The 16,931-nt window shown below is 39.0% G+C and overlaps 1 protein-coding gene across 1 annotated transcript; it reads right to left on the reverse strand.

Moving 5' to 3' along the window:
* Window positions 1-222: 222 nt before the first annotated feature.
* On the reverse strand, window positions 223-5,553 carry LOC140269210 (cathepsin Z). Its single transcript, XM_072364229.1, has 6 exons — window positions 5,413-5,553; window positions 3,780-3,943; window positions 3,457-3,636; window positions 1,682-1,832; window positions 580-745; window positions 223-410 (listed from the first exon to the last, which is right to left on the reverse strand). The coding sequence occupies exons 1-6, from the start codon at window positions 5,535-5,537 to the stop codon at window positions 297-299; spliced, it is 900 nt and encodes a 299-aa protein (XP_072220330.1). The 5' UTR covers window positions 5,538-5,553; the 3' UTR covers window positions 223-296.
* Between the last annotated feature and the right edge of the window lie 11,378 nt (window positions 5,554-16,931).

The raw sequence follows: 16,931 nt of genomic DNA on the forward strand, positions 1-16,931 counted from the left end.
AACTGCCAGCGCTCTTCTCCTGAGACCCGCACACACTTCTTCACAACAGAGAATTTAAATGCCAGTGACTCAGCTCGCCTGTCGCTGGGAAGTGTGTGATAATGGATCTAAGTTGAGGAAACAGCAGTTACCTCAAGCTCAAAACTGGATTTTTAAATATCATACTCCCCCTATTCAGACGATATCTTCCTTAAAAAAACACTTTAAATCAACTGTGACAGCTTTTCTCAGTTGAGAACTATTTCCTTTAATAGTTATTTCCAAAGGTCAAACATGACACGAGTTAAATGCAGCATCTATGTAACGACAGGGTCTCCGTATGCACAGTTCTTCTCAATACCCAGGTTGAACCAGTTGCCTTTTCCTTTCTTATAGTCGCTGGTAACGATCCTCGCCCAGCCGTGTTCTCCCTGGAAGCAAGGAAACAAAACATCTAAGAAAGCATCTTTCCTAAAAATACTTCCTTTCTCATCACAGCATAGAAAAATAAATAAATCTGTGGTAGTGAATTTATAGCTTCAGGGGGAGCAAAGAGTAGCTACAGAGCTGATGAATGGAGGCAGGAAACAGAGAACCGACCCAGAACTCTCCCCAGGAGTTCCTGACGATCCAGTACTCGGTCCCTTCTTCGTCTACGCCCCAGCCCGCCACGGACACGATGTGGTTCGGCAAAGAGAGGGGGTGAAACTCTGAGAAGACGCCCCCCGAGTATTCCTCCAGGCCGTCGGTTGCCATCAGAGCACAGCTGCGAGATAAAGGCAAGTTACTCAAATGTGTCTCATGCAGTTTTGAAAGTTTGCAGGCAAAAGTTTTGCAAACAGTCTTTTACTTTGAATCCCCAGAAGGATGTTTGTGTAACTCCTACTTTTACCTCTTCAAAGTGCCTCTGACACATAAATCTGCCTTGAAATCATCTTTTCTGACAGGCTGATTTTTGAATCCTTACATCTGAAAAGATGCGTGTTTGAAAGTTGAATCCTGCTGTTTTTTAATGTCACGGTCTGTGAGTTTTTTTCTTCCCCGTTTACGTTCAGTTGGTATCTGCTTAAGTTCTTTTGGATTCTGTTCAGCCTTCAGTTTTTGTTCGAGTCAGTTTCTACACTTTGGGTTTCTCTGTTGTCGCCCCCAGACGTCTCTTGTCACTTCATCACCGTGTTGTTCCCTGTTCTTGTTCCTCACCTGGATCCACTCGCCTTATCACCCATCACACTATATAAGCTCCTTGGTTTTCAATGTTTGGGGCCCAGTTAATTCTCACTCTGTTATTTGTCAATTCAGAAAGAAAAATCCCCATTATCTAACCTTCTCCTCCTTTAAGTCCTGCGTTTCCCTCCTAACTCGAACCATGAATCATGACACTTTAAAAAGTTTTAAAGACCTTGTTAACACTGCATGAATGAATTCAGAGACACCATAAAGCTGTGGATGTTGGACCCTCGTTTAGAGAGAATAAAAGCTGGTGAAACTATACGTACACAGGGAGAGGAAGAGAACAATTCACTGTTCAGCTAAATAAAGCCAGAGCATTCAAGGTGAAACTGCTTCTCTGTGATATTTAAAATGTACTAATAAAAAACTTCACACAGATGAAGAGTCGCACTGTTTTCGTCCTTCTTCTCAGAGAGGAAGCAAACAAATGGATGAAAACTGGTAAATGACTCTGGAGGACCGTTTCCTCTACCTGATGGGCCCGTTGGTGTAGATTTCTGCTTTCATGTCGTCCCTTCCGGAAACTTCTCCATAGTCTCCCACTTTCCACACGGTGTAGTTCTTCACGACAGCGCAGGACTCAAAGAACGAGCACGTTCCACACTGGTTGAACTGCTGGCACCCTGAAACCAGAGGGGTTTCCTGTGATTAATGCTTCATTTGAGCAGCAACGTAACACGTTTCAGTTTGAGGGCAGCTGCAGACTACAAAGTTAAAAACACCTTCTCAGTGATCGCTCCTTCTGTAATCTGCAGATGTTGCTGAAAGACTAATGAGGTTACGTCAGCTGGTCAGCTGTTTCCTCCTGGCTGCTCCCCTCTCTCAGAGCACACACACAAAGCCAGTAGCAGCAGTGCATTTCCATCTGAAGCACTTTTTGTCTCATCTTTTTTGTGGTCTAACGCCCCTGCGGGGACACATAAGATCGAGTGACACCTCTGTTCTCAAAGTGTTTGTGGGATAGCGATGCAGAGCCACCGTGACGGAGGACCCTGTTCACACCTGACATAAATCTGTGCCGCCACGTGACCTCTTGTGATGGATCTCACCTCCCTGCACTCTATGGAAATAAGCACGTTGGCTCCGACAACAACCAGCTGTTGAAAACACACAGAATCCTAAATTACAACCAGTTATTTGTGAGATCAGACATTATAATTAGCTTTGATATGAATCTGAAGGTACACGAGTTGACTTTTGATATTGGAGAACTTGGTGCACCAACCTGACTAAAGACACAAACAGAGACGATTAAACTTCTCGCAGTTTTTTATTCAGAACCAATCTCTGTGCAGCATTGTGAAGGAAACCCTGCCAGCTGTAAAACTAGCTGTACAACCTGTAATTCACCTGTGCTTCACTGAGGATGTGTTCAAACACTCAGACGTTCAGCTTGATTAAAACAGACCCTGATATGTGAGTGCTCTGTAACCAAACAAGCAGACAGTGACGGCTTGAAGAGGTGGGTCTTACTCCACCTCCAAACAAACTCTACTATTAATGAAAAACGGACCAAAAACTGACACATATACAGTCAGTCCATGCTGTCATCTCATTTGAGGAGCGCTTAGAGGTATTTCAGGTAAGTATCTGGACAAGGACGCATTCATTTTCACTATAATAAACACACATGGTCAGTCAGGACTGAGGGATCAGGTTCCGATCCATCTTTAATGTGGCCTGAGTGCGTTCATATCTGCACTTGGAGCTCAGATCACCAAAGACATGTGTTAACACCAGCCGTAAATGGGTCCCAACTGCCTGTAATGGATGCACACACTATCCGTGTAGTTTTCACCCGTTTAAATACAGCAACGTACCTGCCCTTTAAATATTTATCCGCCCTTAAAATGTCTAAAGGAAGCTGATTCTGCAGCACTCCAAGACACTTTAAGTTGAGAATTCAGCACTTCTCCAGATTTGATCTTTTCTTAATCTACTGCTTTAACTACCTAAACTCTCTGAGGATTTTGGAGCCTGTATGCAGCATTTTTATGGAGAACATCAATGAGATCAGGCACTGATGATGGATAATAAGGCCTCAGTTTAAGGTCTCTGTGCAGACTCATGTACTGGGAAGACCTCTTCTCATTAGATAAAATGTTCCCCGAACTGTTGCCACAAAGTTAGAAGCCCATCTGCCAAAAATATCACATGTGCCTTTTCTCCAAATGACACTTTTGGTCATTTAGGTCAACAATAAGAACATTTGGGAAGAAAAACAGGATTTAAAAATGCATTTCTTACTTTGATTTATTGCTTGGTAGTTGTTGCAGGTTTCATCAGGAATCCCTCGTGCGTGTGCATACGCGTAGACTCTCAGGTGATCTCCTCCATAGCAGGAGCCCGCCCCCCCGCAGTCTATCACGTTCTGGACAGAGAGGTAGGCTGAAGGCCACGCTCCGCCACGCTTGATGTTAATGCGATCTGAACAAAGCAAGAACAGCAGCTGTCACGGGAAAAAACAAAGTCCTTGTAAAACTATATATGTTTTACATTCATTTTTCTAAATCCATTCCTCTGCTTTATCTAGTGTGCCGTCACCTCCATCCCTCTGTTGTCATGGTTACCTGCCAGTGCGCTGGTGGCTCCCATGGCCCAGCAGGACCCACAGTACTGGGGGATGTGTTGGTTCCTTGTGACGCTCACATAATTCTTCCCATCTATGTTCCTCCAGTCCCACGATGGAGGAAGATCTGACACTTTTGTGTACTCGTGCGGCCGGGCCTTTGTCCTGCAACATAGAAATAAGATGAATTACGTGTGTCGCTGTGACTGTTCAGGCACCTACACACACTCAGTTTATCTCTTATCAGCGCTGCGTCTTCATCTGTAAGAGGCGCACCGGCTGTGATTGATTATCAGTTCAGGCGCTCCTAAGTCAGCAGGATATTGAGTGGTGAGTCCCAAACTGTAGTAACCTGAGCGATAGTGAAAATAGTGAACACGATAGTCAAAATTTGAAGGTCATCTGATGCAACTTCCTGTTGCCTTGATCATGTGTTGAGTAAAAGCTTTTATCTCCGCTGCTAATAAAACTAACCTTTCACTTTGTAAATATCAGGTTAAATTAAACGTGTTTGTTTCTAGCATCAAGAGGTAAATCAATTTATAATAAAGGGTTCTCTTCCCCGTCTTATTTTGTACATGAAACCCTGCTGCCAGTGCTTTTAAACATCTCAGAGGAGTGAAAAGGAGTTAGGGACAATCCCTCAGATGCTTTTGAGTCGCTGCTTCCAATAAATTAACCATTTAAGCCCCCGGCTGAGTAATTCTATGTAAATATCTAATGTGGACTGGTCCAAACACAGGAAAATGAAGGAATTCTCCAGACTTAACAAGTCATTCAAGTTAAATAAGATTCAGATTTTCAGGTAATATTCTGCGTTATTTTGATGTATAACAAGGTCCCTGTAATTAACTATATGATAGTATCAGAGTGCTCCAGAGCGATGGGGAAATGTTTAAATGACAGCTTTAAGGTTCTGTGTTAATCATTTCATATTTCTGTGAAAAGTACAACTTTATGCTACTATTCTACTCTATACACCTATTTCACTACATTGCAAAGAGAAACATTGTCACCTTTTCGTCAACCTGACAGCAGGTAACGGCAGATTACATTTTAATTTGAAATAACATCATAAAATATGATACATTTTTAAATATTTGTGTCTCCCGGTATTATTAGGAAGGGACGTCTATATTAAAGATTTATTTCCATTTTAAACTCCTCCATAAAACATAAAGATTCATGTCTCTCTGAGCTGTCTTTTATTCTCTCTTGTCCCATTAATCACCTCATGATGCATCAGATTTCTTATTCCATATCAAGTAGATCCAGTTTGAGCAGCTACAGCAGTAAATTTCTGCATGTTTTATTCATGCAACAGTGTTGGGGACATAATATATATACATGAATGCGCTTTCTATACGTCTTTACATTATAATGCAAAAACAAAACTGACTGCAAGGATGTTTGAATATAAAATAAATCGGACAACACATCATATAAATATATAAATGAAAACAAAATCTAAAAAGCCAAAAAGCCAAATCACTACTTTGAGGTAGGTTATGACTATAATATTACACGTAAATACTCAGTACACAAACAGTACCGTTGGCGTTAAACAACCGGAAGCCCACTTCATTAAACTGATCACTGTCAGCGCTCATTATGTAAATGTTCTTCTCACTTACTTGACCGAGTCCGGTCTGTCGTCGTCGATCGGCTTGTAACAAGGCTCGGATAAAAATCTCGAGGAACCGATTTGTATTAAAAATGCTAAGCAGAGCAGCAGCAAGCCGATGTTGAGAGAAGCCATGTTGGCGCCTCCCCCTCATCTAACGCTGTAGCCTGATCATAGGCCGCCCCCTTCTGGTCATCCAGGGAATAGCACAATCCTGCATTTTGAGAAGGTGAGGTTCATTCAACACGCAGAAGTAGCTGTTGTTTTATGACAGTCAACATAGAAATCATAGACAAAATCTATTTATGTATTGGTTTCTGTTTTCTCAGGATCAACAATGTGTTCTCACAGTTTTTGATACCAAATAATACTTTGTAATTTCAGATTATTAATAGAAATGAATGCTTTATGATGAAAAAAGTAACAACCCGGACGCATATCAAGTATTCAGAATTAGTTTCCCAATTACTATGTTAACGCACATTAATAGAAAGTCACAATTAAATATAAATAATTCTGAAATGAGCCACCTTTCATACATTCTATCTATCTTTATGCACATGTCTTTGCTTTATACAGTTTTTTAAAATACTTTTCATTGTGGTATTGTGATTTTTACCTCACGCATTTTAAAGACAATACTTAATACATGTACCAAATTAATTTTTTTTCATACTGTGTGATTGCTACTTTTACTCAAGTAAAAACTGAGAGAGATTCTTCCATCTGATGAACAGTCAGGTACTGTAATTCAGTATTTTACATGTTTTTCTCTCACTCTGCCACAATTTAAAGAGAAAAAGAATATTGTCGTCTATTCAGCTGTGAACATTACAACATCTTGTCAGAGCATGTCATCTATTTGAATAGGAGAAATTATGCATTTTCTGTGGGTCAAAATGGATGACTGCCCTCAGGCATCAGAACTCCAGGTGCTCCAAGTGAGCTGTGTGTAAACAATTTTTCACTTGTTCTTGTTCTTCACAAGTTTTTTTTTTTTGCACTTGTGAAAACATGAATTTGTCCTGATTTGCTTTGTTAGGCTCCAGACATTTGGTGTTGCTCTTAACTTTCTGAGTGCTGTGCTCTATTGAAGCGATCCAGTAATCCATGATACAGAAAACAAAGCAGAATTTACCTTTAATTCTATTTTTATTATCTACATTTTGGGATTTTATGCTTTCAAATGCCTGCTGTTAACCCCCTCGTCCATGAATCCACTATTGAGTTCGATTTATAGTGCACATGTTGTGCTTCTAAGGCCACCTTCTCACCATTGCTCACATGCAAAAGAAAAACTTCAGTTAATCCTCCACTGGTCCAGAATTTAACATTTTTCCTGAACAATGTTTGTCACAACTTCCTGAGAAACAATGCTAAACGTTGGAGAGGTAAATTATATTAACTGAGGTAGTTTTTTTTGGCCCTGAAAAACTATGAGAATCTCTTGCCAGTCAGTTAGTTACTCTGGACTGCTTTACCTTGGCTTCCAGTTCTACTCTGTGAGGAACCTTGGAGTAATTTTTGATCGAGATTAGCCTTTTTTCACATGTGAAACATGTCTCCGGAGCATTTTTCTTTCATGGATGTAATATGGCTCAAACACGGAGCATCCTGTAATGCTGAAAAACTGGTCCACTCATTCATCTCCTCTATGCTGCAGTGCTATCTTTGCTTGCTGCCCAAGCTCCATTTAAACCCCTCAGTTGATCCAAAATGCTGCTGGCATAGTTCTTGTGCCAAGAACAGATTTCTCCTGTGTAGGCCTCTCTAAACTGCTTCCCTTTTAAAATCCTTCTGATCACGTACAAAGCCCATAATAACTATAAAATATATATCTTATTGGTTGATCTGTTTTTCATGCTTATTGTTTCATAGATTGTCTATGATAATTGCACCACCTGTGTGTGTCCAGGACCTCTAGTGTGTGCTTAGTTTCTCACCACATAAAGAGTTTTCTTCCTCTAAACATACTATAGTGTGTATAACAGTACTTTGGACAATACCCTTTCTGTAATGCAGGCCAGAATGAAAACATAGTTACAATTTCTTTGTAAAATCTGATAATTGATTAATTGCTTTAAAGCTTTCATAGTGGATATTTTTTCTCTTCCTCAGAGCGATCAATAAGTTAACTTCATACAAATAAAATAAGTGGTTGGGCTCAATAATTTTTCTTTACTCAGCAGGAAACTTTTAAATAACATACTTACAATCACATTACACCTAATGCAGCACAGATGATTGGTTTGGGTTATCACGGAGAAGATGCAGCTCTTCACAAGGTTATTATGTTACAGGATGAGCTTCAGCGTGGCCTGTTTTTGTGATGGGGAAGCGCTGTTATTTGTACTTCAAATTATTAAAGATTACATCAGCATTAGGATCCTAATGAACCCTCAAGAGGAACGATCGATAAATCACTCACGAGCTGTTGTTCACTGTGCAGTCCATCTATTTGTGGACTTTGTCCTGACAGTAATGACAAGCAGCTCATTTAAAAGTTGTTCAGCAGAAAAAAGAAGTTGTGTATGTTCTGTAAACTTTGTGTGTCATGATCTCTGCCCGGTCATCAGCCATGACTTAACTGTATAAATGTCAGAGGCTTCACTCTCATCTTGTATCCAACACATTCATTTGTAGGTTTCCTTCAGAAAACATTTCACACTTTAGGAAACATTCCTGCTTCAGCTGTGTTATAATTTATTATTTATTATAATCTATTTAAATTACACACACAGAGCAGAATAAAGCAAAAGCACCACTTCTTTCTAAATAGATTTATTTCCTGAACGATATTAGCATTTGTTTTGTTTCAGCAGTTCTTTTTTGTCACTTAAAAAGATGAAAACATTTGTTCTTCCAAGTCACAGCTCGGTTGTGTCTTTACATGATGGGAGCAGCAGTTTGGGATGCAGCTTGAAACATGTTGGCGTTGATGAGAGGTATTCACATGTGGCTGACCTCTCTGGGGATGATTTGCAGATGTCCTGGTTGTGTTACACTGTTACAACACAACGACTAACATGGCTCTTTTAGCCTGTGGTTCAGCCAGTCATAATATTGTACAGACATGTAAGAATCATTTCATGATGTGGCCTTTCTACAGCCCTGGACCACACATGTTTTAGGGCCGCTTGATGGGTTCGTATTGAGGACAAACTGACTGCTGTCTGTTACTATTCGATGACACTGAACAGGAAAAGTTACAATTCTATTTCTTAGACCTTCCCCTCATTGAACAGCTATAAACATAACTAATAAAATAGATTAAAGTTTTTGTTTAATTATTACAGAAAACACCTGCCAGTACAGAGAGAAGAAAAGCAATTCAGAAAGTAGTCAAATATACAGAAGTCCTCTTCCTCATACTGATTACAGCCACATTATAAAGCGCACACCTCTAAGCTATTATGTAATTAGTGCATTGAATGTTGGCTCCTTCCATTTTATTTATATATACATCATTTTGTTTGATGTATGCTTGAGAGAGGTGAAGTGATAACATGTGTTGTCATTATCAATGAATAAAGTGTATTTTTATTCAAATGGAGTCTGAAATGAGGAATGAAATGAAACATACAGCTTACAAAACAAGCAAATGTTTGAGTGCTTATATATATACGTAGCAACATGTAACAGCATTTAAACAGATTCATGTTTAAATTAAAGAGCATTTTCTAACTGTTGCATGCACATCAAATAAGTTGTAAACCATCTGACTAAACAATACTAAGCAATAGTGAAATACTGCTTGCAATAAGTGCAACTATAGTATAAATCTAAGGGTATTATACAAGGAATAGTCTTCATTTCAGACTGGAAGTATTACTTTGGCTGCGTTTAATATTGGAATTAAGATTACTTTGCTATTGTTTTTTGGAATGTCCCATGCAACCCCGAGCTGAAAACATCATTTTCAGAGTTATGACTGAGTTTATTCTGAGAAATGTTGCAAAACAGTGGAAACCTTTGAGAGAGGCTGAGATACAGCTGGTCACATAGAAATATAAACAGTCCTTCATCACAAAACAAACACCGAATTACAACTCTGAGCATCAGAAAATTATGACAGATGTACAGAGAGGACGGGTAGGTTGAATGTTCCCAGAAGGAGTCGCTAACCTCGAATGATTTATGCTCTAGATTTAAAGCTTCTTAAACATGTACCAAACAAACTGAGTGGTTGCTAGATGAAAGTTAAGACAGTTGCCGAGTATACAGTTGAAAAAATGCAATTTTACTGAATACTGTTGGATGAAGCTTCAGTTCTAATAGCAGACACACTCAACATTCCTCTTCATAAAGGGAATTACTGTGTGTTTCCTCTGACAGCAGACACGCTACACACCCTGAGAAATGTTTGTGTTTTCAAACACACAGACGGTTGTCTGCATGAGGACCAGAGGAATAAAGCTCTGCTGACCTTTAACCTCTCAGATCATCACTGTCATGTTAAAAGCCGCACTCTTCCGTGCTTTGGTACACCTTCAAAAGCACAAACAGGCCTTAATTATACATAGCCTTACAGCATAAGAGAGCGTTTCAGTTTGTGTGCTGTAAATTTTTCAGGATGTAATGCGATGCTACAAACAATCTGTCAACATGTGAGTCCTTTATGATGAGGCCGATATCCTGGATATGTGCATTAACATGAGCTTCTTCCTGCTTTTTGAAGCAGGGGCGATAAAAGCCCTAATGACACGCTAAACAAACTTCAATCATCATCTAAGGAGGGCCATTATCCTGCATCAGTTTACAATAATAAGATAGCTCAAAGAGCCAGTCTGCTGCACACAAAGAAATAAGAAAATTGTCATGTAGTTGTTGCAGTTAAGCAGCTTGAGCTCTGTCCATTTGTCTTGACTTTATAAAAGTTAGGTGCCTTGTTGGTAAGTGATGCAGGTTAATATTGATATTTAAGGTTGAAGGTAATGCAGTCCTGATGTGTCATTCAGTCTTCTCTGAAATGATTTAATCAATAACAACACAAGTAACTATTATTACAAAGGACTAAGTAACATTGTTAAGGAAAAGTTTAGAATAATCACTTTAATTGCATTCATTTTGCAGTATAACTAATCAATGTATGAAGTTATTGGGCAGGAATGGCCTCCTGTAACATGCTTTGTTCCAGTGTAGCTGCAGAAGCCTCAGACTGAACACACATTGCTGTTTGATCACTATGTTATATGGAGGGTGTGTTGTTTTGAGCACCTTCTACCACATTATTCTTTGCATAATCAGCTCCGGGGGCTCCAGAGCAGTCCTCAGCACAGAGCCACCTCCACTTGAGGTTGAAAATAGGAGTTGGGGGTCCTCCTAAAATCCACAGTCATCTCCTTTGTCTTGTTTGCATTCAAGGTGAGATAACTGTTTCCACACCACGCCACAAAGTCCTCATCCTCTTGTCCATCTGGTTCTGGAGATGACAGGACTCTGAATCGTACTGAAAGTGATCAGCAATAAAACACAGCGCAAGTTCTTATTTCATGCAATAAAATGTTTTAATATTCCCATGAAATTGATTATAAGCCTTACAGAATATGTTTAAAGGGACATAATTGCAGGAAAATCTCAATTTGTTCCGTAGTTTGATGATCAAATACTAACAACCCCCCTAAAAGCACTGAATGTACTTTGTATTTAGTCATAGTTACCGTATACTACCATGTTTAACATCTTCACTTTTGTATTGCTCACCCCTTGCATTCACTTGTGTTAATTCACACTTCCAACAACTTATAAAAACTGCTTCTTTGCAGTTAGATTACCGTGATAACGGAAGTTGACTCTTTCAAAACATCGGCTCGACCCAAACTGGAGTAACAAGGTTTTTACACAGGACAAATATACATATATACATATATCTGTCCACATTCCTAAAGACATAATCTGCCCACATCCACCACAGAAAGATGCTAAAAAGCCCACTTAAACCTTTAGAGTGCATGGAAAGTGCATCCATGTAAACATTGAGCACGCATAGTTTAGATTTCACTCATGGATCAATATTGAAGCAATTTGGACATTAATCTAATTACCTCTGCTTTCTTCTTGGCAAATGCTGCTTCAGGCGGGCAATGTGAGATCTCCAGTGAAATTAAAAAAGGAAAAAATAAAAATCTGTATTTATAGAAATTTCCCCTGATCACATGAATATTTTATTAAAGTACAGTTCCTGAGCCATTAGATGAAAGAGATGATCAATACACACTCTCCTTACATGTAATTTTATATTTTGGTAAGAATATTTCTGACAGACCGAGCTTCGAAGAGCCACTTTTGTGGGGAAACAAAAGAAATTCCTGTAATTATGTGATATGATTAAAGCAAGTTGACCTTTTTCCAAAAAGTAACAGTCAACCTAGAAAAGTTCCAAACTCTTTGATGTCTGTTATCATGTGTTGTCTCCTCATTAAACTGCTCTTATGGAGCCACAGCAGGAATTTGAACTACCTGCTTAAGAAGTAATAAAAGTATAAATTTGAACAAAGTATGTGGACAGCTGAATCTGTCTCGTTAGAGGAGACATCCTCGACCAATACTTTAATGAAAGTTATCTATGTGGGGATTTAAAGTTCTTTTCATGCTCATCCTCCTCTTCCTCACCAAGTTGTTCAGGTAGTTTTTGTCTAATATTCTGGACAAGAGGCGGATTGCTGGTTGAATTTCCAACTCGCCCAGTTTAAATACTGTCTTCAGATGTTAGGCAGGTTAATTTTTTGCCTGTTTCTAAATCTCTTTAGCTTTTACCACAATGTGAGTTTTTGAACTCTTATTTCAAGTTGTTATTTTTCTTTTTCTGCTGTTTTATGTTTGCTCTTATATGTATTTTAATGTTGTGTTTTAAGTATATTTTGAAATTTATATTTGACTGTACAGCACTTTGTGTCAACTCTGTTGTTTTTATGGTGCTTTGTGAATAAAGTTGGATTGGAAGTGTCTTTGGCATTCTTATGTATTTCATTGGCTTCATAACATCGTGTTGAAACAATGGCGTGTGATCAGTTTAAGGCTTCTTCAGCAGGAGGTCCTTGTTATTATTCAATTTCATTCAGTTTCATAATAACTTGTGTCTCTTAGTATCTATGTTCTGACTCAGCAGAGGGGGTTTTGTGTGAGACACTTTCAATTCTTTTGTCTGTGGCTGGACGTTCCCTACAATGCCAAAACGTGTTTAAAATTCAATGGCGGAGACAGACTTTATCAGTTCATCCCATCTGAGATTCCTGAACAGAGCTGATTCACATGTGAGGAAGATAGCAAAGCTCGCTGTGAGTGTCTTCCTGCTGCTGCTGATGGTGCCGACTGACAGCTGCGAGTATGAATTCATGATGATGTATTCGTGTCTCTTATTAAACAGTGCCATTTAATGTGCTACGAGGCCTCTGCATGTATTTTTGTTTATTTTTTAAATCATTTTCTGTAAAGATCCAACTGAGTTTTGCTGCTCAAAGGATAACAAAATTCCAATCCTGTTTGCATTTCTGATATACTCCATGATCCAAGAAGACATGGGTTACAGCAACATAAAGGCAAGACGAACAATAAAACCAAGTCAAGACACATTAGTATAATGTATATGTTAATTATCAGCTCTGCTGTAGTACTAATGTCCAAACTTCTGCACGCATTTGGAAAAAGTAAACTCCTGACCGACTGTGGATGAAGAGAGCTACAAAGTCTGTCCCGGTAAGATAGTATATTTACTTAATTCTAAAACCCTAAAAATAACTGCACCAACACTGATTCAAGATTAAAAACATGACTGGCTGAGCAGCAGATAAACAGAAATTAGGGACTTCAGTCCTTGTTCTTGAACATTTTTTGGTTTGTTTGTTTAAGTCACCTAACTTGGAATCATCCAAGCATAAGAAAGGCACCTAACTCAAGGGATGAACCAGCGTTGTGTCGACAAAACAGAAATCCTGGCAAAGAACCAATTTTAGATTGTATCTTTAGTCACTTTGTTACCGGAAGTCTGTCATAAAGACACATCATCTGTTCCCATTTCTTTAGTTGCATCTGTGAAAAACACCAAAGACAACACAGTTCAACAGACTTAAAGTAACATTTCTGCACCAGCAAAACTTTGCTTAAAACTTTCGTATCTCAGCATGATATGGAGAGTGTACTTTTGAGGAAACTGAACAAGTGGAGGACAAAAGAAGAAATGTCAGGCCCAAAAACCTATCTACAGCAGATGAACCGTATCTGAAAGTGATGTCATTAAGAAAGAGGAAAAAATCCTGACACAGGACCTGAGAGATGCATCTGGACCTTCAGTTGATTGACATTAGTCATCAAGAAATGGGGGTGGTCTCAAATTTCTGCACAGTACTGCAGATCTCAGTCTTGCAGTGAATTCAGTTTCTCCTGTTGCTTTATTTCGTGAATAGCTGCTGATCATTTGCCACTTCCACATGACAGCTTTCAAACTTGGAACAAACAGCAGTTATTGGAGATGTCCATCCTGAGCCACGAGTTTGTTAGTTTTGATGTAAAGTAAAACCATGAAAAAAACAACCAACAAAAACTGTTGGTCTCTGTTCGTCTGATTCATCCCGCCTCTGAAACCTCAGAAAAATCCCCCACACGTCCTGCCAGGATCTTAGCTTGGCTTTCCAAAACACCACGTCAGTCACTCTTCAGTTTCTCCAGGTGCTATTCCTTCTCTCCCTTCTGGCTGACATGGAGGACGGAGTCATTTTAGATGCTTTCGACATCATATATTACTTAGATTTTTTACTGAAATGACTGGGTTGGACTGTCAAAAAAATCTCAAACTGATTCTGCTCTCTCTCTATGTCTATTCAGATTTTTCCTTTGGTGTTGGCATCAGGTCAGTCTTATAACTTTTATCATCAACATCAGCTCATTCATGGCATGCTGGTTTGGTGATAAAACTGCTCAACATCTGGACTTGCTTGTAATTATGTGTATTATGTTCAAAGCATAATTTAGCTTAAATGCAGCTGCTTTAGTGTGTGAGAATAAATTCAACCAGAAAAGATCATTCAGCATATTTCTTTCACTGCCTCTAAATTATGAGACTATAAAACACAGCAACCATATGGAGGCTTGGAAAGCAAAAGGCTTCAGCTTTCAGAAACATAAACCATCTTCTTGTTGTTGGACAATAATTCAGAAAATATGAGACAGGTTGGTCAGAAGCAACTTAACCTGAAGCTCCTCTGCTGAGTCCATTTGACCCAGAGAATTTATCGATAATTCCCTCCCAAGAATCAGATGAATAATGGATCAAAGACGAATGTTACTTAAGATTTGCATCCGTCTGAGGGATTAGATCAGCAGGTCTGGACTTCAAACAACACAAACAAATCAAGGCCTGACATGTTTTGAGGTTGGTTATTGATTATTGCTGGCTGCAGTTCAGCAGCCTGGTAGGCGACTCCAACTGCTCCCACATGACGGCTGCAGCACAACATCCAGCCGGTCTGGACCTCCGGTGAAAAGTGGAGCTTCAGGGCAGAGGGGAACAGCAAGCAGCTTTTCCTTCCCTTATCTGTTTATTTTTCTACTTTCATAAACTGAATCAGTTCTTTTGATTAGGCCAAACGATGATTCATCACTTCACAAGCAGGACCTTTGCCGCATTAAGTGCCCCAGCTTTTTCCACGTAGAGGCACAGGAGGGTCATTTGGATCCTTCCCTTGCTCTTGCTCTCCTTCTGCATTATGCACTTTAGAGAAAACAGCATTGTGGATCATTTCCTTGTCAATAGAGTCATAAAACAGATCAAAGAACACTTGATATATTTATTGGTTTTATTCTTGAGTTGATGATGCACTGCAGAGTTTAGACAAGTTCACTTCTGATCAACTTGTTCTTAAAAAGTGATGACAAACAACCTCAGGTCAAAGTCTGCAGATTCTACAGATATTTGTGGAGCTATAAAAGCTCTCCAGTACTTTTCATGGTGTCGAGAACTATCAAACCATTTTCTAATTGTCTAATTCTTTTTTAGATACAGAAGACAAAACATGCCTGAGATGTTCTGCTACTGAAAAGCTTGATTGTTAATTGTTTGAAATGAGGAGAAAATGACTTTCAGTTTCTTGTGGTTATACTAAAATTGAACTCAAACAAATGCTGTGTGAGTCAGCACTGGCTCTCAGTATACAGTGGAGCTTGTCCAGGCAGCTTTATTGATGGCTTTTTAGGTTTTGGTATATTCTATGAGTCACTAATGCCTAAATTCTTAAGTAATGATGGAGAAACATGATGAATGTAAGTACGTAATCATTCTCTGTTAGATGTATTCAGCAAGAGGAAAAAACACCTGACTGAAACGTTCGTATCCTGATGAAAGTCTCCTGTGATGACAGTGCACTGATCCACAGGAAACAATGGACTGTTGAATGATTTGATGAGTCTGGCCCTCAAAGCTCGGTCAGGAAGACAACCACATTTTCCTTTTTCTACTCCGTCAGCCAATAAAGAATATCTCCACTCTTCCGTTCCACCAGTCAGATGCTGATGTCAGCTGTCATTGCAGTGTCACATCAAGGTGACCCTTCTTCACCCAGTTTACGCCCTACTTTCAGCAGATCCTGCAGCCATGGGTCCTTCAGCTGAGTTAATCAGAAATCTCAATCTTCATCACTTCCATCCAGCTCAGAAGAGACAATAAGTGTAAAAAGATGGTCTTAACTTCAACCTTTTTGTCAGAAAAGCTTCATGTTTTTTTGTGGATTAAACAAATATCATCACATATGGCATCAGCAAAATATCAAAATATGTCCATTTCCACAGAAAAAACAGATCTCTTTGATAAATGCTGATTTTTAGGAGTAACCTGATGTGAGCAGAAATTGGGTCTTTTATCTAGTTTATGAGCCTCTATGTTGAAGTTAAATTGACATTAAAATGGGTCATCAGTTTCTTTATTTCTGTAATATTCTTAGTTACTTGATTTTCTCAGTAGGAACACTTTGTCTGGCTTCTATTATGGTTCAGGGATCAAATGTTTTTTGGGGACTCTAAAGTATCCCGGAGTAACTAACATATGCCAACACATGCTGCTATCCAGACACCTTTTTAGGGAAATCCTTGGTTATTTCAGCAAGACAACACCAAATCCCGTTCTGCATGAATTTTTAAATGACTCTGTAGTAAAAGAGTCCAGATGATAAACTGGCTTGTGCAGTCCAGACCTGCCATCCAGTGAAAACATTTGGAGAAATGTGAGACTAAAAACTCTGCAAACGAGACCCTGAACAGCTGAAGTCCTTCATCAAACAAGAGAAGGAAAACATTTTGCTATCTTGCGACGCAGTATTAAACCCGCTCCTGTCCAAATATTCATGAATAATATGGCTGGTATTAAATGATCTGTGAGCATATATGTTTTCAAATAACAATAAAGTTTCTCAGTTTTAACAGTTGCTATATTGTATTAGATTTTTTTTCAAATAAAGACTTGAGTCAAGTGATTTTCACTCCAACATGTTCGTCAGGTGTTTTCCTAATTTGTGGAGAGATAAAAAAAAAGCTTTTTTTAGA

Source organism: Leuresthes tenuis, unplaced genomic scaffold, assembly GCF_036924035.1.
Source record: "Leuresthes tenuis unplaced genomic scaffold, fLeuTen1.0.hap1 SCAF_14, whole genome shotgun sequence".
Taxonomy (NCBI): Eukaryota; Metazoa; Chordata; class Actinopteri; order Atheriniformes; family Atherinopsidae; genus Leuresthes; species Leuresthes tenuis.